Here is a 22,621-nt window from a genome sequence, read left to right as displayed (position 1 = left end):
CATCTTCAATTTAACATGAATGGGAACTTGGAGGAAACTTTGCATATGACCACTGAGGCTTGTTGTACACAGTAAAATAACCTACATCCCTTATTTAGTTCAGAATGCCTCATTACTTTGAGGCTCTGATTATGTTGTTTGACTGGACGGTGTAGAAGGATGCATTTGGATCTCTTAATGAGCAGAGTCATCCCAGACCTTGCATAGGCTGGGTTGGCAGTCAGACTGCTGGTTCGGGCTATGACTGGGAGATTAGGGCATTGCTCAGCAAAGCAAATTACTAAAATTAACTTCACAGGCTACAAGTCCATTCATTTTAAAGCTGGAGCTCAGCCAGTGTATGCTACTCTTCACATGGTGCTTTACCTTTTTTTTTGCAAGTACTGTAGGCAGATAACCCAAACTGTGTCCATTTCCTTGTGAAAAGTCGGGGTTAGCTGCTCAATTGGTTTATATGCTATGGTACCTAAAGCTGCCCACTTGACTGACTTGGTCTGAGTGTTTGAGCATTGCTGTTCTCCTCCCCCCCCCCCCCCCCCCCCCCTGCTCATTCTGAATGAGACATGCAGCCTGCAGAAATCTATGAGGGAGCTGCCAATGCTCACTGGGGAAGCTCAAGTTTGTATCTGTAGGCCTTCTGCACCCAATTTAATGATAACTAAGAAAATAACTTCCCTGTTACCAGAGTACTGCCAGTCATGCTGAGCCAGTTGGGGTACATGTACATGTTGTTGATGCATTGTCCACAGTGGCCCTGTATGAAATGTAGAATTCCAGACATTTGTTTGGCCTTGGGCTCATTAACCTTTTGTACATCAATTAGAATCTATTGAAATTGCCAATACACATTAATGTAAAGCCTCAGTCATGTTATTACTAATGAATTTATTTTTCCAGACACAAGCACAACATTCATTGTAAATTTCCTAATCTCTTCCCTTGACTGAATGTAGAATCGTTATCCCTCTCTAAATTTAGTCACTTGCTCTGGTTTCTAATGTTTCCATAAGGCTTTGTGTGTAAACCTGTTATCATGTAATTTGTCTTCAAAATGATTAAAATGTTTACAAAAATCCTTGACTGACTTCTTGACTGACCACATGGAGCCCAGGGTGCTGTAACCCACTTCACTGGCTGCTTGTGGCTGTAGTGATCTATGAAGATGGCATCAAGATTGTGTCCATTGCACCTGGTGTTCCAGAGAGACCACTGCCTGCCAGCTGCAAAGAGGTGCTGAAACACTTTAGTTGTACAGGCATGTTGGTGCATTCAAAAAAGCAAAAAGGTGTTGAAATTCCCAGAATTACTGCTTATAAATAAAGACAAAGCTAAAGAGCTTCCTGCTGAAGTACTTTATCAATGCAAGGTTTTTTTGTTTTGCAAATACAAATGCAAATCACAAAGGCATTAACCAGGAAGTTCTTTATTTTAAAAAAAGTCTTTATTTGAATCTGACCATTGATTAAATTATCAAAATCCAGCTAAGAACCTTGTTAACAAAACCTCAGCTCCAGATCTTTATTTTGACCATGATCTGCAAATCCAGGCCTTTCCTTAAAAAAAATTACTTAACATAAAAACAGAAAATGTTAGAAACACTCAGCTGTGGAGAGAGAACCAGCTAAGTTTTACGTCAAAGACCATTTGTTTTTTTACCTTTGAAAGGGCTAATTTAGAGTGAAATAATGAAGTACTTAAATTCTCCCCATCTATCCTTTCTCCACCTATCTGCCAGTGTATCCAAGGTTGTTAGGTCACTCAGCAATTACAAACCCCTAATCCATTGAGGAGACCTTCCCTCAGCGACAGCCTTCCCTCTTCTAGGTGAAGCAGTATCTAGTCGTCCCCTTTTGCTGAAAGGCCATTGACTTGCAATGTTAACTCTTCTCTTTCCACAGGTGCACCTGCCCTCAAGTGTTTGTTTTTGTCAGATTTCCAGCATTAGGTGGCTTGTGCAGGAGACAACCTGGCACTGGCCCACCACCTAGTCTCCTCTACCCTTCTAGAAAGGGACAAAGGTACAAGCCAACCCTTAGCACCCAAGTGTCTTGAGGCAGAGTGTGCTCAGAGGAGAGCTGGGCACGTGCCCCAGGTTATCACGTGCTTGTGAACAGTTTTAAATAACTCAGAAGGAGACATTAAAATCTATTCAAATCAACTTTAGATTTCAAGTCCATGGCAGCAACACCATTCCAACAACTGAGCCTGGCCATTCCTAATGTAAACTAGATCAGATGCATCCAGCCCCTCTCCTCAGTGCCACAGTGAAGGAAAGTCTGGAGGTGGGGTGGAAGCTGGGTGCTCTGGAATCGGACCTTCACACTTCAATGCACACGTGTGGAAGTCCAAATGGTACTGGATGTGGAATGGCTGAAAACACATTGCTGGCTAAGTCTAGCCACACAGTAGCACTGCCAATCCTTTCTCCAGCAATGTAACTATAAATAATGTGGCAGAAACACTAGATTGTACTTCTGATGTACTCTTGAGTGGGCCTGCACAATTTTATTCTGTGATCATTTAAACAAGAGTCAGTTCCTGAACTGATATACTCCACACACCAGCTGTAGTGTGACCTGGCTAGAATGGGTGCGGGGCAGTGAAGAAAAAGCTACAACACAACACAGTGTATTTAAACGGGTGCATGACAATCACTGGATCAGCTCTCGCTCTCTCCTGTCTCACAGTTGTTTGTTGGTTTTTTCCTCTCTCTGCTTCTGCTTTTGGTAGATGACACGGACTGTTGTAAGGAAATTTCCAAGGAAGAGGACGAGAAAGGTAATGCCACACATGGAAACCTGCAACAAGGAGAGTGTAGAGGGTTAGACTGAAGGGAACTGAGGGGAAACAGACATCATGTCCTTTGAAGCTACAACCGGGGGCTTAAAAAAACTCTACCCTTGAAGGCAAAAGCAGCTCTGCACCTTCAACTAATTCTGTTTATTGGGGTTAATTCATTCATCACTCTGTCATGCTACAGAAACAGGCTCGAGTTATCCTCGATACTGGGAGTTGGAGGTTGGGGAGAACAAGCAGCAGGGTTAAAGTAGGAGCCATTGTATGAACAGGGTGAAAGTGACAACTTGTCAGCACGATCATATCAGGTCAGCACAGACATGGTGGGCTGAAGGGCCCATTTTGGTGCTGTATGACTCTAACATTGTCAACCCATTTGCTTGGGCCACTTTCATACTAGTAGGTGTACCAGCTCACTCTCACTCGTGTACAAGATCCCATTAGACCCTTCAATCTCACTGCCTGAGGAGTGATCCCTACTGAAATCAGTAAAGCTGTTTATCAGCTGCAGAAATCAAGCGGAGCTCTGTTCAGTGTTGGGTTACCGTTCAAGCATTATATTTAATTCATGCACGGCAAGTAAAGCAGCCCCACTCTGTACCCGAGGCCCCCAGCCACACTCCCCATCCCAGAACAGCTGTCCAAATGAAGTAACAATGCATTTGCATTTGTGTAACTGAACAAAGGTCTGTTGGAAATACCTTGTGGCACTTTGCAAGGCAATGCACTTGGCCTCGAGTGAGTCACAGTCTGTACATAAACATCTCAGGCGCCACTAGGATGCAGCACTACCACCCATTGCAGAGAAAAAAGTAATGCACTTCCCAACAACAGTCAGGTATTTGCCTTCTCCATTGCAGAAGGTATCTAGGGGACCAGCTAATCACTTACCAGTACCAAATGCAGAACACTAGAAGAGACCTGCAGTGTAAGATTCTCACGAAGCAAGTAAAAGGCTAAGGGCCACTTTGTGGGTAGACGGTTCATACATCTACACCCAGTGACAACTCACCCAGGGCACTGGCAGGAGGTGGTTGTTTATAGGGGTCTTCTCCTCCAGAAGATTGATTGAAAGACTATATTAAGCATCTATTCTGTGTGTTACTCATCCCAGAAATCGCACTGGTATTTGCCTTAATTAACTACTTAGAATGTTCTGTAAAATGTGCAGTTTTAAGAATACAAGAAAATACAGATTACGAACAGGAGTTGGCCATCTGCCCCTTCAGGCCTGTTCTGACTTTCGAGATCATGGCTGACCTACCTCGGCTACATTTACCCGCACTATCCCCACATCCCTCAATTTCTTTAATGTACAGAAAGCTCTGGCCCAGAGTTCATTCAAAATAATGACCAAGTCACCAGAGCCATCCAGCGTAGACAGTTCCCAATATTCACCAGCCCCTGAAGAAATGTCTCCACATCAGAATCATAAATTGTTTACCCGTTACTCTGAGACTCTGACCTTTGCTTCTAGACTCATCAGCCAGAGAGAACACCCTTCCTGCATCCAACCTTGAGAATTTCAATGAGCTCACCACTAATTCTTTTATACTCCAGAGAATCTTTGCTGCACTCCCTCAAGTGACGTGTATATCCTTTCCTAGGCGAGGGAACCAAAACTGCACACAATACTCCACATTGACATCAGTGCACTATCACCAGGGTTAGCTGGGCAGCAGACACAACTCCAGCCAAATGTTCCTTCTGTTATTGAACTAGTGAGAGTTGTAACCCTGCCATTACCAACCAGGCTCCTGCCACCTCTATTTCTGTTGTGCATCAGGGCTAGTAGTAAGGCTGAGTGTCTCTCACATAGAATCTTGCTAAAGGACCAAGAGAAGCTGGTGACAATCCCCGTGGTCAATGACCAGTTAAAGAGATAGATCCTACATCCATCGCCAAGCTAATGGTGCAAAAAAATACTGATGGTGATTGTAGGACGGGGGTGGGGAGGGGGAAGGTTATTAACTGGAGAATCTCATAGTACTGCTTTTACATTTAGATGTTTTACTCTTTTTAGATCTTCCAGAGATGGTACAAAAGTAAAAAAAAAGTGTTGGAAACACTCAGCAGGTCAGGCAGCAACTGTATAAGGAGAAACAGTGAATGTTTCAGGCCTGCAACCCTTCATCAGAACTGGAGATGGTTGAACTGATGTTAAATTTTTGTCTGATAAAAATCGCAGAGATAATTTCTACACTGTGGTTTCTTAACAGTAATCTCCATCCCCAGAAGAGAGTGCTGGGTCAGGGCATCCATATTTCCACAGAAGCTCTCAACATTTCGGTAACTAGCAGCAGAAAGTGACAACATTGGCTTTACTGCCCTCACAATAGGAGGAGACACCCAGCACAAGACATTACACTCAGCTGTCTTAATGAGGAATAAGCTGGGACAAAGCTAAATGTATAGTCTAAGACTTCAACTCCCACCCCTCTGTGTAAAGAGGCAAGTCTTCCATAACCAGACCTCACCCACTGACTGTGTAGCACTCTCTGAACTTGTGTCCCAAATTATTGGTAGAGGTTTTCCCTATTACAGTAAAACCTACAGCATGGTTTCAAAGTATTTATGAAGTCACTGCATGGAGCTCAGGTTGTATACAGAATGTTTCCCCTATATAACCCATGGATAAATCTCCCTCATGCTTTGCTTACCTGCCATTCTTTACAGTCTGGATGGTCTGTTAGTTTGAACAAGGTGATTGCGTTAAATAACTGCCAGAACTGCAAAGCAAGAGAAGCATCAGGTTAGCAGATGGCCTATTGGCAGTGCTCTGGGGTTGGCCTACAACTTCTCCCCACTGGGAGGGGACTGCACACAGGGCCTGGATACCTGTGGCACATAGGGACTCCTCCCCCTTTTAGACACATGGGACCCACATCCTTTGCACTCAGCTGAGTTGCTGAAATACTACCCCAAAAGTCCAGAGCGGAGCCCGCAGATGCTGGAATCTGGAGCAACAAACAATCTGCTGGGGGGGGGGGGCAAAGCACAAGATGCTGGAGGAACTCAGCGGGTCAGGCAGCATCTGTGGAGGGAAATGGATGATCGACATTTTGGGGCTCAGATCCAACACCTGATGCAGGGTTTCGACCCAAAACACTACCAGTTCCTTTCCTCCCACAAGTGCTGCTCAACCCACTGAGTTCCTCCAGCAGATTGTTTCTCGTTGCGTTTCCCGTCTCCTCTCAGGAGCTATTGATTCACACATTTCTGTAGTGCTGATAACCTTCTATAGTTTTGTGCCTGTGACTGTTTTCTGTGCACAACCGCAGGACACAGCCCCTGGCTGTATACAAGGCCATGGAGTCATGTGTCCAATCTTGACTCAGCCATGGAGCACACTTCCCAGCACTGGCCACCAGGTGGGGCAACTTCAGCCGATGTACCCTGTCCAAAGCTTGGATGAATCTCCCTGCTGCCAAGGCCAACCAGGGACTGGACTTGGGACTTGGCTTTGGCTTCAGATCCAACAATACCAAATATTTCAAAACGACTCACATGACCAAAGAACAGGAATGGGAGGAGAAAGGTGAGGCCTCTCCACATCCACGACTGGAATCCTTCTGCAAAGACAAACCCCAGAACCCAGTCAGTCTTGGATAAGGGCTCACTCTTACCAAGAACCAAAACACACTTCATGTTGGATTGAACCCAATACTGTCTTTAAGAGAGTTCTGTTTTTGTATCATCACAGAGACTGTGGCCTATAAAATGTTGATTTTGTACTAAACCAGCTCCCGGCTGTAATTATGTAACAGGGACAGAGGTAGCGTGCAAACCCTTGAACCCACGCCATTATGCACAAGGCTTGTTTTGAATCCTCCACCTCAGCACTGTTGTTGATTCACCTTCATGCGCTAAAATCCAATGACATCAGTCTTGCAACAAGGTCAACGGTGACATCCACAGTGTGGGGAAATGGGACAGGGATTGGCGGGAGGAGTTGCAGAGAATGGGACAGGTTCACTCGACACGCAACTGCAGACTCTCAAGGACAAGCACAAGACCAGCCCTTTGGTGGGGAAACTGCGATGGGTACCTTGCCCCAGGATAGTCCTTGCACTGGACACTTACACGTTCACACCAGCCGAACTCACTGTTAGCTAAAGACCTACAGGCAGCAGGTTGACCATCACTCAGAGATGGGATTAGTTTCTAAAAGGGAATGGACTTTCTAGTGATGATCTGGTCAATATCAACGGGAGTGCTCAGCTTATTAAGAAGCCACAGGTTCGACTGCACACATCCTGACCCAACTTACCAGCTCCCTGGGTGTATGGGAAGTTAATGGGCCACTGTAAATTGCCCCTTGTGTTAGGGGAGCGGGTAGAATCGGGGGGGGGGGAAGCTGAAGGGAACATGGGAACAGGGTAAAGGGATGCTTGGTTGGCGTGGACTCAGTGTGCTGAGAGGCCCATTTCTGTGCTGTTTGACTCCAGGAATTATACAGGAAATGAGATAGTCTCCAGAACTAAGATTTAGCAACAGGTTGAAGGTGTTAACTGGTGGTTAAATTATTACTCTACAGTAATTACTGCCGAGGTGCACGATACAACTCCTTCATAAGGTCATGTTATCTAAAGGAACTAGGTAGAAATGTAAAGTGATCAATTAAGTGATTGGCAAAATTCCAGGAGTTTTATCCAGGTCTGTGAAATCATCACTCCCAGTCACCACCCTTATCTAGACAATCGAGGCACAGAGACTCAAAAGATTATTTAGCCGCTAAAATGTGTAAATTCGTTTTGAATGTTAATGCAGTTAATTAAATGTATTGATAAACAAAACAGAGGTAATTGCACTGATTTTAAGCAAGCAGTATTCAGCTTGTTACCACTGCCTTTATCCTCCACAAGCCTCCCCCGACTCCCTTACCTGAGCTGGTGCTGAGTGGACTCACCTACAGTCAGGTCCATGTTGTGTCTCTCCCCCAAGGCTCGGAGTCGGTACAGGCATCCACTCTGATAATAGTACTGCAGAAACTGCACGAAGCCTGCACAACACAAGCAGTTAATGGGTCAGGACCACAGGCAGCCAAGAAATATAACCTTTGTGTATCTTTTACTGCAAAGAGTATGGTTTAAAAGGTCCTACTGTACCACTGTACCATGAGGGAGAGTGTCTCTGAGTCCCCTTCCACACAGCGAGTTAAACATGTGGCTTCAATGTTACAAGAGATAAAATTATCAGTCCATGTACAGACACAGTACTATCACAGCTCAGGGAACTCAGCTGACAGCTTGCACAGAGCAAGTCCCACATCCGGCCCTGTACAATTATTGGAATTGGTTTATTATTGTCACTTGTACCGAGGTACAGTGAAAAACTTGTCTTGCATACCGATCGTACAGGTCAACTCTGGTTGAGCAATCAACAGGAGAGAATCCATGTACTTTTCTTCGCGATGGTGTAACGGAACCTTTTACGTGTCCCCAAAGAGTTGTCACCTGCACTGTGGGTCACCTGTGGGTGCCAGACCTCCAGTCAGGAGCTCAAAGGCCACACCACGAGCCTCGGCTAAAGGATCAAGTCGAATCCATAGAATTACATGGCTCAGCCTTGACGTTCCACATAACCTTGTCCCATCCCCTCAGAAACATCCCCCAGAAATGTGACATTCACAGAGACAAAGGAAAACACAGCACATCTACACGGAGCCAGACAGTAGTTCTGGCTACTGAATGGGTAGAGAGAGGAACAGCAGTGAAGGATTACTGGGGGAGTTGGCAGGTATGTGGAAACATAACGATCAGATCAGCCACGATCTTATTGAATGGCAACACAAGCTCAGGGGGTCAAATGGGCCACTTTCAACTTGTACGTTCACCCGTTTGAATGTATGTTTGTATGACTGGATTACGAGGAGTGACAACACACTGAAGATCTACTAACGGCAGCTGGCTGTTTCAGAAATAGGATGAAGAGTCTCTAAAAGGGAATCAATTTTGCAGGGATGAATTGATGAACTTCAACTGGATTATTCAGCTTATTCAGATGCCACAGGTTGAATCACGCAACTCCGGACACAACTCCCCATGCCTCCCAGGAACTGTACACAGAATGAGAGAGCAGCAAGAACTCAAGTTCAGCACACATGGTGGGCACGTGGTGGCCTCAACAGGCCAGAAGGACCGGGTACCGGAGATGTCGGACATCTTGCGGCACTCAGTGTGCAGCAATAACGTACTTACTCTGGTACATGGAAAAGGAGAGAAACTGGTTACGAAAGAGCTGGTACATCTTCGAGTCAGGCCTGAAAACAAGAAAGTTAAATTGGTAATTTTGCACAGCGTGTAAAAACTGGACACAGAGGACTCCAGGATTTTAACTAGATGCCCAGTTACACAAAGAACAAGAAACAGAAGCAGCTGCCAACTGTTACACTCAATAAGATCATGGCTTATCTTTGTACCTCAGCTCTACCTTCCCGTACACCTCGATTCTCCTCACGTCTATTGAGAGAATGGAGACACACGGGACTGCAGATGCTGGAACCCAGACAACACAAAAGGTGCTGGGGGAGCTCAGCGGGTCAGGCAGCATCTGCAGAGGGAAATGGACAGTTGACTTTTTGAGTGGACACCCTTCATCAGGACCCGACGTCGACTTTCCACTCCCCTCCACAGTTGCGGCCTGAACCGCTGAGCTCCCCCAGCACCTTTTGTGTTGCTGTATATAAAACTATGGGAGGCATTAAGGTGGGGGAGGGGGGGGGGGTTAGTCAGAGTCTCTTTACCTTGCTGGAAATGTCAAGTACTAGAGGGCATAGGTTTAAGGTGACAGGAGAAAAGTTTAAAGGAGGCAGGTTTTTACACAGAGAGTGTTGAGTGCCTGGAAGACCTTGCCAGGGGAGGTGGTAGAAGCAGATACCATAGCAATGCTTAAGACGCATTTAGATAGACACAGGAACAGGTAGGTAATGTAGGGATACAGACAGTGTGCAGGCAGAGGGGGTTAGTTTAGATTGGCGTCATGGTTAAGACTGACATCACGGGCCGAAGGGCCTGTTCCTGTGCTGTACTGTTCTATGGGTCCCAAGCAGTGAAGATTTTGCCTGTAATTTATGGACTGGACAAATTTAAAGCCCCTCCAGCAAGATCACCCGCTGATGGAGCTCCACATGCCACCAGATCAGTGTAGGGGACGTGGAAGCAAATGCATCCAGTGCCCACTGCACAAACATTGTCATAGGGCAGGCACTGTAGTGTAGCGGTTAGCGTAACGCTGTTACAGCGCCAGCGACCCGGGTTCAATTCCGGCCGCTGTCTGCAAGGAGTTTGTACGTTCTCCCCGTGTGTGCGTGGGTTTCCTCCGGGTGCTCCGGTTTCCTCCCACATTCCAAAGACGTAAGGGTTAGGAAGTTGTGGGCGTGCTATGTTGGCGCCAGAAGCGTGGCGACACTTGCGGGCTGCCCCCAGAACATTCTACTCAAAAGATGCATTTCACTGTGTGTTTCGATGTACATCCCTCCATTCAATAAAGAAATCTATCTATCTCCCGAGGTCACTGAGGGATCGTACACAAAATCCACCCCTGCTCCTGCACAGATATCGTCAGCAATAACAGTGGCAGAGATAGATGGTGCAGGAAATAAGTGATTGGGAAACAGAGCAACAGAGCAGCATCTGTGGGGGGGGGGGGGGGAGGAATCGTCGGGGTTACATCAGGACAGAGAGAGAAAGGACCAGTAAATAAGATAAACAGTCAGACACAAAAGTGACAAGTAAACAGGGGAAAAGACTGAGCGATACAGAGAGATTGGAAGAGAATTTTAAAATCCTTTTGGTCAGACTGTTCCTGGATGAAGTAGATATTGTGGGGAAAATGTAACGAGCCCTAGCCCGAGCTCAGAGGGAAAGCAGAAGCAGGATCTCCACACTGCTCTGTGTCTCTCCTATTCACCTCAACCCCTTCCCCACTCCCCACACACCCCAACTCCTCTCCCCCACTGTCAACACACCCATTACCCCCCGCCACACACTCTGGTGAGGGGCACATCATTTAAAAAAAATGGCACTGTGGCCCACGGGAAGTGCATTAGGAGACGGAGAAATTGCTTCCGATCTGACCACACTTTAGGAAGCTGTACTCACCAGGTTAACATCACCCCTGAGAGGAAAGCCGAAACATAATGGTGCATCACCCACCAGCCTTTAATCCTGAGGAAAATGTGGAACCGTAATTAATTAATATAGCAAGATAAAACCTCAGCAACAACTGCCATTCCACAGAAGTGGCGTGCCCCCGCAGCACCGAGCTGTTATGGTTGGGTTCCCTGTCCATTTGTACCTGTTGATCCCAGACTGATGCACTTGTGGGGCAGCAGCCAGGGTTACTGAACACGTACCGGCCCGTCCCCTGCTACGCAGAAGGCTTGTGACCCGTCGGCTGCAGAACACCGGCCTCCAGTGGCGCAGCTAGTAAAGCTGCTGCCTCACAGCACCAGAGACCCAGGTTCAATCCCAACCTCGGGTGCCGTCTGTGTGGAGTTTGCATGGTCCATCTGTGACTGCAGTGGCTCCCCCCACCAACCCCTCCTGCTTCCCCCCGCCCCCCTCCATGCTCCGGTTTCCTCCCACATCCCAAAGATTGGAAGGTTAACTGGACACTAAGTTGCCCCTAGTGTGTGGGCAAGTAGCAGAATGTGGGTAAGGGCCCCCCAATGTACTCTGAAGATGCTAAGTAATTACCAGCAAGGAACTGATAATGACTCAATTGCAGGATAAACCAGACTAGCACAAGTGAAAGGACAACCAAGGGCCAAATAATGACACACACGAAGACACTGGCAATTTGGCTGTAATGAGGTTGGAATCCAGGACATCAACAGCAGGGAGAAGAGCTAACCTGGTTCCTAGTTCGAGGCGTGAAGGCCTTGGCTGAGCTATCAGGAGAATCTTGTGCTTCGGTGTACTTGATTGGCTCACTACCAACAACCAAGGTGCTTCACAATTAAAGTGGTAGGTGAAGATGGCAATGTAACATCCAATAGTCCAGTAGTAATGAGACGAAGGTGGATGGAATGGGTCAGAGCAGGACTGGACTGTCAATGTGCCATCATCTCAATGGAGGAGAACAGAAGGGACAAGAGGGAGATGGGTCTTGGAAACAGGATTTACCTCCTTACCGAACCCTGGAACTCGGTGTGAGGACCTTGGACCAGAAGGAGATGCCCCACGTTTGGGCCTCAGAGGACAAGGGAACTTCAAGTCCTAGACTGAACGGGCCTTGAAGGGGAATAATACTGTGCAAGTTGTGAGTGCTTGTATAACAAACAATCTGCTGGAGGAAGTCGGGAGTAAAGGCAGGGTATCGACCCGAGACATCAACAATTCCCTTCCCCCCCCCCCCCCCCCACAGATGCTGCTCGACCCGGCGTGTTCCTCTAGCAGATTGTTTGTTGCTCCATATTCCAGCATCTGCAGTCTCTTGTGTCTCTTTGTGAATACTTGTCTTTGAAGTGTTTGAATAAAAGCTAAGTTCACTAGTTGTCAGTAATGTCTCTAGTGCGTCAGGCACAACATCTGGGGTACACCTGACTGCAGAGCGGTGAAACAGCGGCCCCTGGTGGAGATGCTCCAATTGCAGACAGCACTGGGACCGGGCTGTGATACCTCCACAGTTTAACAATCACAACGGCCAGTGCTTGAACCTCGAGAGGCTTCACAGTGGACTTTACAATGGAAACACAACACCGAGCCACATCTTTCAGCAGGTGAGCAAAAGGTTGCAGAGGGCAGGCCCACTGAGGGAGGTGAAAACAAGTCCGGTGAGCACGAGTCTAATGAACGACCAGGTACGAGTTGGAAAACAGTCATGGGCAGCAGAGTTTTGGATGTTTACAGAGGGCAGAGTGAGGCAGGAGAGCTGGGAGTGCACAGGAGCAGCCAACAAGCACTTCAGCGCAGAATAAGAGTTCCAGCAGCAAATGAGAACAGAGACAGGGTCTGACCACAGGAGGTTTAACAGGGTGATGGATTGGTTGGGGGGGTCCCAGGCTGGTCTCAGGTCAAACACCAGCACTGCAAACAGTTTGATTTGACCTCAGGGAAAGGGATGGAGGTGGAGCCTAATGAATGAAGCTGATGTTAGGGAGGGTGGACAATCTGCTCTTCCCAGTGTCCAGCCGAAGGGGATTTTGACTCGCTCGGTATTGGACGTCAGGCGAGCATTCTGACAGTCTGGACATGATGGAGGGTGGTGGGGTGGAGACGGAGCATCAATGTCCACACGGTGGGTAACGCTGGATCTTCAAATGATATTGCTGAGAGGCAGCTTGAGGACGGGAAATGGGAGAGGGACAAGGAGAGGGCCTTGCAGGGCACCAGGTTGAGGGAATGGGACGAGGAGCCATTACCGGTGACCTCCAGTTACAGCTGGAAGCCAGTGGAGGGGTGGCTGTGGGCCACACTGTCAAAGGGGCAACGGGTCAAGTAGGATGGCCTGTCGATGCCAAAGGTGCAGACCAAGGACAACATCCACAGAGGATCAGCTCGTGTCCCTCAAACGTTAGTCCTGGCTGCTGGATTAGAGGTCCGGTGGGTTAACCTTCGTGCTTCTGAGATTTCAACAGGTTTTAAACTGCCCATTAGTCTATATGAATCTACCCAGATCTGCATTTACTTCCCCACATCTTTAAAAAAATCAAAAATCTGAGCAGAAGACGCACAATACAAGAGTGAAGTTCAAAAATAAGCAGGATGCTCAGCAGATTTCAAAAGGGATGTTGAGACGCAATAACCTGGAGGATGTGTTCAGTGACAAAGTGAGTGTCTGCTCACAGCCTTGAGGACCTAGCGATCTGTTACCAACACCTACAGCTATCAGGCCCCACTGCAAGAGGGATCACTGGCATCCAGCAACAGCGATGTCATTCAGCTGGTTGAGCAACCAATCACATTGAGGAATTCTCATGGACAGCAAAGCATGAAGGAAAAAGTGCAATCTTTAACTAACTGGGTGAAATAAAGTTTGCAAAAGATGCGCAGTTATTTTAGAAGCCAACATACTTTTGAAAAAAGAGATTATTTCAAAATCCAGTGGGCCAAGGCTCACTGCCCACAATCACCCCACACCCTAATGTACCTGGTCCAGACACGGAGGGCCTACTGCACTGGGCCAAAGTACCTCGGACGTGCCGAGCTGCTGCAGGACTTCCAACTGAGGCTCTGACCCAAAGCCCTGCCCCCAGCTTTGCTGGCCGTCAGGACTACAAAGGAATATAATGGTCTTGGGTTTTCAATAATATTTAAAAACTGTTACAGAAGAATAAATAAAACTTAATCATTATTTTATTTAGAATTATTTTGTTTCATTTTACCTCCCCTTCCTTTCTTCCCAGTGTGGGGTCACACATCCCGCACTGAACCTAACCTGGTGCGGGATGTGAGAGTCGATACCCCACCCAGTGCGTGCCTCGGGAATCTCACCAGGACTGAGCTGTACACAGACTTATTCAGCACAGTTCCACAGGCCCATTTGCCTTTCAAGCCCTTCACATATGGTGCCTACTTCAGTGTTTGACTAGCAAAATCTGTGCCAGTAAGTACTGTAGCACTGGGAGAAAATTACAGTCCACCTACAAAAAAATTAGTTTCTTAGGGCCAGAGCTTTGCCAAGAAGGATGCCATTGAAAACTCAAAAAAGTGCAATGTTTTTCACTGTACTTTAAAGTGAGACTAGCTTGTAAATGAAAATGTTGTTAATTGCTTTTTTTTTACTACTCTGGAGAAGGATTCAAAATCCAGCGGTGTACGGAGAAGTTCTGAACCACTTTGGGATTCCTATGTTAAACTATACATAGTACAAAGTTGTTGTCAGTTTCACAGTGTAATGATGGCAAATGCTGTTGCCTCTTCAGGTAGTCTATGCCAGTGAGAGCTTGAAGAGCAAGAGTCTTGACTTCATCATGATGGGAAAGGAGGAAGGTTAAAGGTTTATGGGCGGTGCAAGGCTTTGGAGTGATCGAGAAGTTCAGCAACACGATAGTGACTATCCAGGGTACAACTGAGGCAGTGAAACAGAAGAGGTGAGAAATGTATCAGCAGAGAACAGGAGATCTTCATGCAGTTCTCAGAGGGGTGGAGATGGCCTTACCTGGATCCATTGTTGATGAGGATGCTTTCCCTGATCGTCAGAGTACAGTAGTACCACACCAACAGGAAGTTGAACACTGAATCTGCCACCCTGCACAGGAATAAATCCGAAGGGTAATAAGTTAATCACCTGCACTATATCCCTGTCAACTGAGTCACCAGGTTGAATGAAGACGCAGAATTTAAGTACATGTAAAATCTGAATGAGTGTCACTGGGTTTGTGGAGCATCAGAACACAAACTGAACCAGGGTACACAACCCGCTCAGTACCAGACCTCCCTCAACAGCTCTGCAGGTTTATCCAGAGGGCTACTCAGGCAGGAAGGCTGGGTCCCCAGGCCGACCAAGTTAGTGAAGTTCTGATGTTATCGTGGCAGGGATTATTTGCTAAGACACGGAAGGCCATTTGGCCCATTGGGTCCATGCTAGCTGTGTCAGTCCCACTCCCTCTGCTCCTTATTCCCCTGTAGCCATACAGCTTATTCTGTCTCACACCTAGTCATCAACTCCCCTCAATCTTTGCCACTTAACTAAACCAAAGAGTGGCCGATTAACCTGCCAGCATGCCTTTGGGACTCAGGAGGAAACTGGAGCACCTGGAGGGAACCCATGTGGTCATGGGGGTGGGGGGGACTTGCTGCACACAGCACCCAAGATCAGGGTTGAATCATGCAGCTAGAGGCAGCAGCTCGACCAGCTGCACCCCCGAGCCTTCCTCGCTCTACCACAGTTAGGAAGGTCGAAGTCTGCCAGCGTTTCAGCCCTGGGGCATGGTTGAGAGGATAGCACCCACGCTGAGCGAGGGACGGGGTCTGGCACAGCTTGAAACCAAACTGTTGCACATTTCACGTGAAGGAGGTGCCCAAGGAGCAAATGGCGGCCTGGAATCATGCCCAGTAACCGCTGCCCCTCCAGCTTGAGAGGTGGGGGTTGGAGCAAAGGGGGAGGGCAACCTTCCACACACACACACACACACACACACACACACACAAACACACAAACACAGTAGTCCAAGAGCATTTAGTTTCCTTCCAGCATCTTCTCCACTGTAATGCATAACTTCAAACTTTTCCGTCCAAAGTGGAAGCGACGGAAATTTTCAATAAAAAAAACTGTTTTGGCAGATAATCTGCACTAATGTTGTTTTCCAACTGCTCGACAGCCCAGAATCTAAGCAGACGCTTGAGCAACTGTTGGATTCGACTGTTTTAAGTAGTTTTTTTTAAACATGTATAGTGTTTAATGCACCTCAAGTGGCTGCACAAGGAATGGCCACTTCCTAGCTTATTGGTTCGTCCACCAGGTGAATACGTGTTTTCTCATTGGTTGGTTTTAGCCACAGGTATCTAATAGGTTTCCTGACTGGACTATTATTATCTAAGAAGTACCTCTCATCTCAGGTATAAGATGTGTTTTTTTTTGTTAATCGCTCTCTTGCCCTCCCCCCCCCCCGCTCCAGGCCTTTAGTTCTTTAGTTCCTTTTGTCTCAGCTCATCTCCCAGTAGTAAAGCTAGTGCCATGTGCTCTGTGACTGTTTCTTTGTTTTAAACTTTTCCAACAAAACTTTGTGAAGCACCAAGTTGTTTTCAACTCATTCCTGGACCCCTGAAAGAACCTGCAGGTTCAAAAGTAACCGGATCCGACACATCCCGGCATCAATCTTCACCGACAGGCGGTGGTGGAAGGAGGGGGTGGAGTGCAGGCGTTGGGCTGACAGCCACCCCCCACACTTGTTGGAGCAACACTACGTGCCAACCAACACCTCACCTGGAGTTCAGCAGGAACCTGCAGCTGAAGGAGATGAGGAGGAGGATGATGGTGAGACACAGCTTGAACTTTTCGTACTCATCCTTGTAGGCAAACCTAGGAGTGTGGAAAACCAGCAGAAAGTCACGTGCAAGTTCAAAGGGATGAACAAATCCAGATCTGGGCCCCGCAGATACTCACTTAGCCTGCTTGCTGAGCAGAGTCACGTTGACATTTCCCAGTACCAGAGTTAAGTACAACCTGCAACAGAAGAAGACGATCAGTGGGTGTCTGGGAATACAGGCCCTCAAACGAGGCAAAGTAGTTAGAGCAGTGACACAGCTTTCAAACCAATAATGCACCGCGTGGGTAAGACACTGGCGATACCCACAGCAGCTCTCAAAGCTGCATAGACGCCAGGAATCTGCAACACCACCCACCCACTCACCTTACCCCCACTCTGGAACACAGGGGGCTTTTCACACTGACAAGGACAGGACCTTGCTGGTAGATTTTCCTCTCTTGCAAACACAAGAGATGGATCAGTGAAGTGCATTATATTCGAGTAAACTGGGCAGCAATCCTAGTGTGTGGACCGAAATTCCCAGCTGTTGTATGGGATCCCTTCCTGACCAATCACCCCTGTTCATATGGTCAGGAAGTTCATTACAATCAATAATAAGAGGAAATTTTCCCATTAACTCAGGGGAAAGGATGACACATGCAAAGCTGTGGCCTGGGTACATTTAGGTTTACTTCCCTATTGCAATGTTTAACTTCAATTCTTTGCTTCTAAAATAGAAGTGGTGGAAGTTTTCAATTAAAAAGTTATGTTTTGGCAGATGATCTGTTCTAATGTAGTTTTCCAGCTGGTCAACTGCCCAGGTTCCAAGCAAATACTTGCGGGACTTAAGGGTGTGCCCCAGATCAATCTTCAGTGAGCACGGAAGTGAGAAGTAACATTGTGTGGAGACTGATTGCTGGTCCCCATCCCCACAGTACAAACTCACTCACGATTCCCAAAGGATCACGCAGAAAGGTTCTCCGTAATCAGTGCTTACCCATTTTTCTTTGGGAGAAAAGCTTCCATTTCAAAGAAGATGTTTTGCCTTTCCTTCATCAACTCCTTGATGAACTCTGTGTCTCTTGTATGCTCCTCACTGTCTAACGGCTCACATCTGCGAGAACATGAATTGCATCAGGAATCAGGTTGACAAACACTGCCCGATCCTACCGCAGTGTGGGAGGGCCACTGAGACAGTACAGCAACATGTTTGGCTCAGTCGGCTGCATCCTCAGTCTTAGTCAGAAGATCAAGGGTTCACTCCTGGATCATGATCTAGACTGACAATGTAGTACAGCCTGAACACGGAGGTGCTGTCTCTTGGCTAAGACGTTGAGAGGGCAGATTGCACCACAGTTTGAGACGATGTAGAAGATTATAAGGCACTGTGGAAAACACTTATCCCTCAATGAACACAGATATTGTCAACTCTATTTTCTCCTTTATGTTAAAAGATTCACAACTATTTAAACACGTAGAATAGAGTGTCCAGGACTTTGGGAGAACGTGTAATACAATGTACAAATGCAAGTTCTTTTCACACTTAACTTTGTTTCCTTTCTTGCTCCTGGAAGACAGCAACACTATATGAAACAGAAAAGGAAGCAGGAACACCTGAGAATAAAGCTAAACAAACCAGTCTACTGAAAACGTTATTTACCGTCCAAGATTTTTGGAGAGTTCCTTGTATTTCTTCTTCTGACGTTGAATGGAACTGAGGCAGGAATTCTGAAGTTTGATGACCTCTTCTAACTGCTGCTTGTAAAGCTTGTGTGTTTCCTGAGGAGCAGATCCAGAGAAAGTGAAAATATTATTGTAAACTTACCAGCTGCAGACCCTTCATTTTGCTTGACAACTTAACTTCAACCCACAGATGAATAAGTGGTGCAGAGAAATGGAAAAGGCAAGTTTTCTTGTGCACCTACAATTTTCCATGATCTTCACACTCTTCTAATCCCCAGTTTCCTCCACCACACTTGGTTTGAGACTCCAAGACCTGCAATGTCCTAATGTTCCCTACCAATCCCTCCTCTCTCTTGAAAACCTCAATGACTTACCTTTGTGGTAACCCGTACTGACATAACTTATGTGGCTCAGCAAGCATTTGATAATGCTCCTGTATATAGCCTTGGGATAATTTGCCCCCATCCTAAGTATAAAAGCAAGCTTACGTTGGATGTTGATTGAATGTTGGCAAGAGATCTGTGATCTCTCAGCTTTACCTTGATTACACGTGTGATATACTTCACTACTAGGAAGCAGGTAACAAAAATATAAAACAACAAAAACAAAATCACACAAACAAATCTTCCTTCAGGAAAATTTTCAACTTCAAACCAAAGCAAGTCCTCCGCTCCCCCCCAACCCCCCCCCCCCCCCCCAAAAAAGTGGTGTTGGAAAGCGATGAAAGGAACAAGAAAAATGGGAGAAATAGAATTTTTCACAACTTGGGACTTTAACTTGCACAAGTTTCATCCTTTTACTCAATACAATTTGGAATAAATCTCAAACTTGCTGTCTGCTAAATTTTAAATTTAGCTGATATTTGGCCCTCTACTTCAGCACCAATGTGCCTCCTGCATGTGCTGTCAGTGTTTAGAGATGCAGAACTTTAGCAGCTTCTCAGTCTCGAACTCAACCTCTTGTCCAAAGTTCCTCTGTTATCTGCCTTCTCTGTTTTCTACTTTGTCTGAGAGATCACAGATCTCTTGCCAACATACAATCAACATCCAACATAAGCTTGCTTTTATGCTAAAGATGGGGCAAATTATCCCAAACATTATCACATGTTTGTTAGACATTAAATCAAGTAGATTGCAGCAAATGTTTCCCATTTCGGACTTGCAGCTTCAAGCACTTCTGGCTAGAGTAAAAGAGGCATCACAAAGCTCCTGTGGTTTGCTTTGCAACTTGCCTTAGGTCCTGCTTCAGAAGGATAGTTGTTATTATGCAAGTCTGATACTTTCTATTTTACACGAAAGCCCTTCTTGTGACCTGAATAAGATTAGTCACAGTTAAAGGAGTTTGTAGCTTCAAGACACATTCCAGAACATGAGCATAAGATTAAAACTGACATTTTAGTGCAGTGCTGAAGGGGACTTGCACAACCAGAGATGCTGCCTTTTGGGCTTACACTGGTGGATGTAAAAGATTCAATGACACTTTCCACCAAAACTTTGTCTGAGCCATGACCAACATTTCTCCTCAATGAAAGTCAACGCCTTCAATGTGGTTCTCTATATGTAATATACACCAGTCTATATCGGTGTCCGAGAGGACTTGAGTCTATAGTCTTCAAATTTGAATGCAAAAGTTCTACTACTGAGGTGACACTAATGATTGAACTTTCACGTAAACAACATGAAATGTGCATGATGAGGTGTACATGTCTAAATAGCAGCCAACAGCAATAGGAATGCAAGTAAATTTATCTGGGAGACTACAATCAACAAAGTTCCCCTTCATCCCATTATCGAAGCCTGGTTGAAACTCACCTCATCCCCAGGCAGTCAAATGGAAGCAAAATTATTTAATGCCTCTCAGGAAAATACACAATACAGAAAGGAAGTCTAATGTCAAAGGGGAAGTCGGGAAATCAGGATAACAGATTTGTGAAATGAATTACCACATAATGGCCACCGATATCCAATAAGTTGACATGTCATTCAAAGAAGAACAGCGAGTTCTTTTTGCCCCTAAAATTAGTACCACTAGAAGACACAGATTGTTAAACTGTAAAAATGTGTTATTTGGTAGATGTTGATGTACATAGTCAATGTAAATTTATTCATAACATATAAAATGGCATTTCAGATAAATTTATATTGATACTTTAAAAAACTAGACCAACCAGCTTTTCTCCTTTACAGGGATCTTACTCAACTTCTTCCCCACAATCTTTTTATTAACATACATCATAAGTGCTAAACGATAAATGTTTATATTATACACTAATATAATTCACTTCAATCAGTCACACTCCCTGCCTGCCTACAAGTCTGCCTATGCCTCTGACAGAAATAAGTCACTGCACAAAGATAGGAAAATATAAAGATTTAAGTCTGCATTAAGATGATTGTTAACAACTCTCATTAAAGGCAAAGTATAGCTATCACTAAAAATGGAGGATGAAATTTAACAGTAATGCAGGTTTTTGCTAGTTATGCTGAATTAAAACAAGTGCATTTTTAAACGAACTGTACAGATGGGACGACACGACAGTGTATTGGGGAGAGGAAGTATTTGAGGGGTTGCTTTCCCCTTAAAGATGGGACACGTTGCAGCTCTAAAACCAGACTCCATAAACTCTGCCCCTTGGCAGCAACCTTGCCTCATCAGCACAGTTCCGGACTGACGGCAGTGCGGCCAATCAGGAGGAAGGGACTCCAGCGATTGACCAATGGGAGACAGGCAGAGGGCGGGACCGATGACTCAGTGACTCTGAATCCCGGGTCAGGGAGCGGATCGGCGGCTTGCGGCGCGGCCCGGGGAGGAGGAGGCGCATTGTCCTCACCTGCAACGTCTGGTAATCCTTATCCAGGAGCTCCCACTCCTCCCAACACTCCTGGAAAGCCATGCCGCTCCCTCCGGATCCCCTTCCCGGACCTGGCTGCGGCTGCGCCTTTCCCACAGGAGCGCTACATCAAAACAAAACAGGCCGCCCGCTTCCGGGTGAGGACGCGGTGACCAATCACGGTCGCAGGCTGTAAGGAGTGGTCCCGCCCTCTTTTGCCCTGCCCAATGGAACCGCAGGGGGAACAATCGCCGCCGAATGCGCATGCAGGGCTTTGGCCAATGGGCTGCAAGCGGCGGTGTGTCAGTTTCAGGGGCGGGGCTTCGCTGGGCCGGTCCGGGCGCTCCAGCCCGCGGTTGCTGGGCTGCTGGGCCGGTCCGGGCGCTCCAGCCCACGGCAGGCTGCGGCTGCTGGGCCGGTCCGGGCGCTCCAGGCTGCGGCTGCTGGGCTGCTGGGCCGGTCCGGGTGCTCCAGCCCGCGGCAGGCTGCGGCTGCTGGGCCGGTCCGGGCGCTCCAGGCTGCGGCTGCTGGGCCGGTCCGGGCGCTCCAGCCCATGGCAGGCTGCGGCTGCTGGGCTGGTCCGGGCGCTCCAGCCCATGGCAGGCTGCGGCTGCTGGGCTGGTCCGGGCGCTCCAGCCCACGGCAGGCTGCGGCTGCTGGGCCGGTCCGGGCGCTCCAGGCTGCGGCTGCTGGGCCGGTCCAGGCGCTCCAGCCCACGGCAGGCTGCGGTTGCTGGGCTGCTGGGCCGGTCCGGGCGCTCCAGCCCACGGCAGGCTGCGGCTGCTGGGCCGGTCCGGGCGCTCCAGCCCACGGCAGGCTGCGGCTGCTGGGCCGGTCCGGACGCTCCAGCCCACGGCAGGCTGCGGCTGCTGGGCCGGTCCGGGCGCTCCAGCCCACGGCAGGCTGCGGCTGCTGGGCCGGTCCGGGCGCTCCAGCCCAGTTGCTGGTCATGTCTGCTGCAACCTGCATAACCCTAGGATGTTTCAAAAGGTTTGCAGCCAATTAAGTATATTTTTTACAGGAATAAAAACAAATGTTGAAAATACTCAACAGGTCAGGCAGAAAAAAGAACTATTAACGTCCCATCTCGAAGAGCTTTCATCTGACCCTTCCACAACTGCTAGCTGATCTGCTGGGTGTTTACAGCATTCTCTGTTTTTTTTTGATTTCCAACATTTACAGTTTAAAAGTACAGGTGTAGGAGACCCAAGGCATTTGGACACAGCCATACATAAGATAAGATTTCTTTATTAGTCACACGTACATCGAAACACACAGTGAAATGCATCTTTTGCGTAGAGTGTTCTGGGGGCAGCCCACAAGTGTCGCCACGCTTCTGGCGCCAACATAGCACGCCCACAACTTCCTAACCCGTACATCTTTGGAATGTGGGAGGA

The 22,621-nt window shown here is 47.2% G+C and overlaps 1 protein-coding gene across 1 annotated transcript; it reads right to left on the bottom strand.

The window, feature by feature from the left end:
- Window positions 1-524: 524 nt before the first annotated feature.
- tmem120aa (transmembrane protein 120Aa) lies at window positions 525-21,391 on the bottom strand. Its single transcript, XM_052035171.1, has 12 exons — window positions 21,225-21,391; window positions 18,372-18,490; window positions 17,709-17,825; window positions 16,849-16,908; window positions 16,669-16,764; window positions 14,902-14,991; window positions 10,899-10,964; window positions 8,997-9,058; window positions 7,706-7,798; window positions 6,304-6,368; window positions 5,457-5,525; window positions 525-2,798 (listed from the first exon to the last, which is right to left on the bottom strand). Exons 1-12 carry the CDS (start codon window positions 21,285-21,287, stop codon window positions 2,682-2,684), a joined length of 1,017 nt encoding a protein of 338 aa, XP_051891131.1. The 5' UTR covers window positions 21,288-21,391; the 3' UTR covers window positions 525-2,681.
- Between the last annotated feature and the right edge of the window lie 1,230 nt (window positions 21,392-22,621).

The sequence above is a fragment of the Pristis pectinata genome, chromosome 21 (genome assembly GCF_009764475.1).
Source record: "Pristis pectinata isolate sPriPec2 chromosome 21, sPriPec2.1.pri, whole genome shotgun sequence".
Classification (NCBI taxonomy): domain Eukaryota; kingdom Metazoa; phylum Chordata; class Chondrichthyes; order Rhinopristiformes; family Pristidae; genus Pristis; species Pristis pectinata.
The sequence above is the reverse complement of the archived record's forward strand: the minus strand, read 5'-3'. Positions and strand labels throughout refer to the sequence as shown.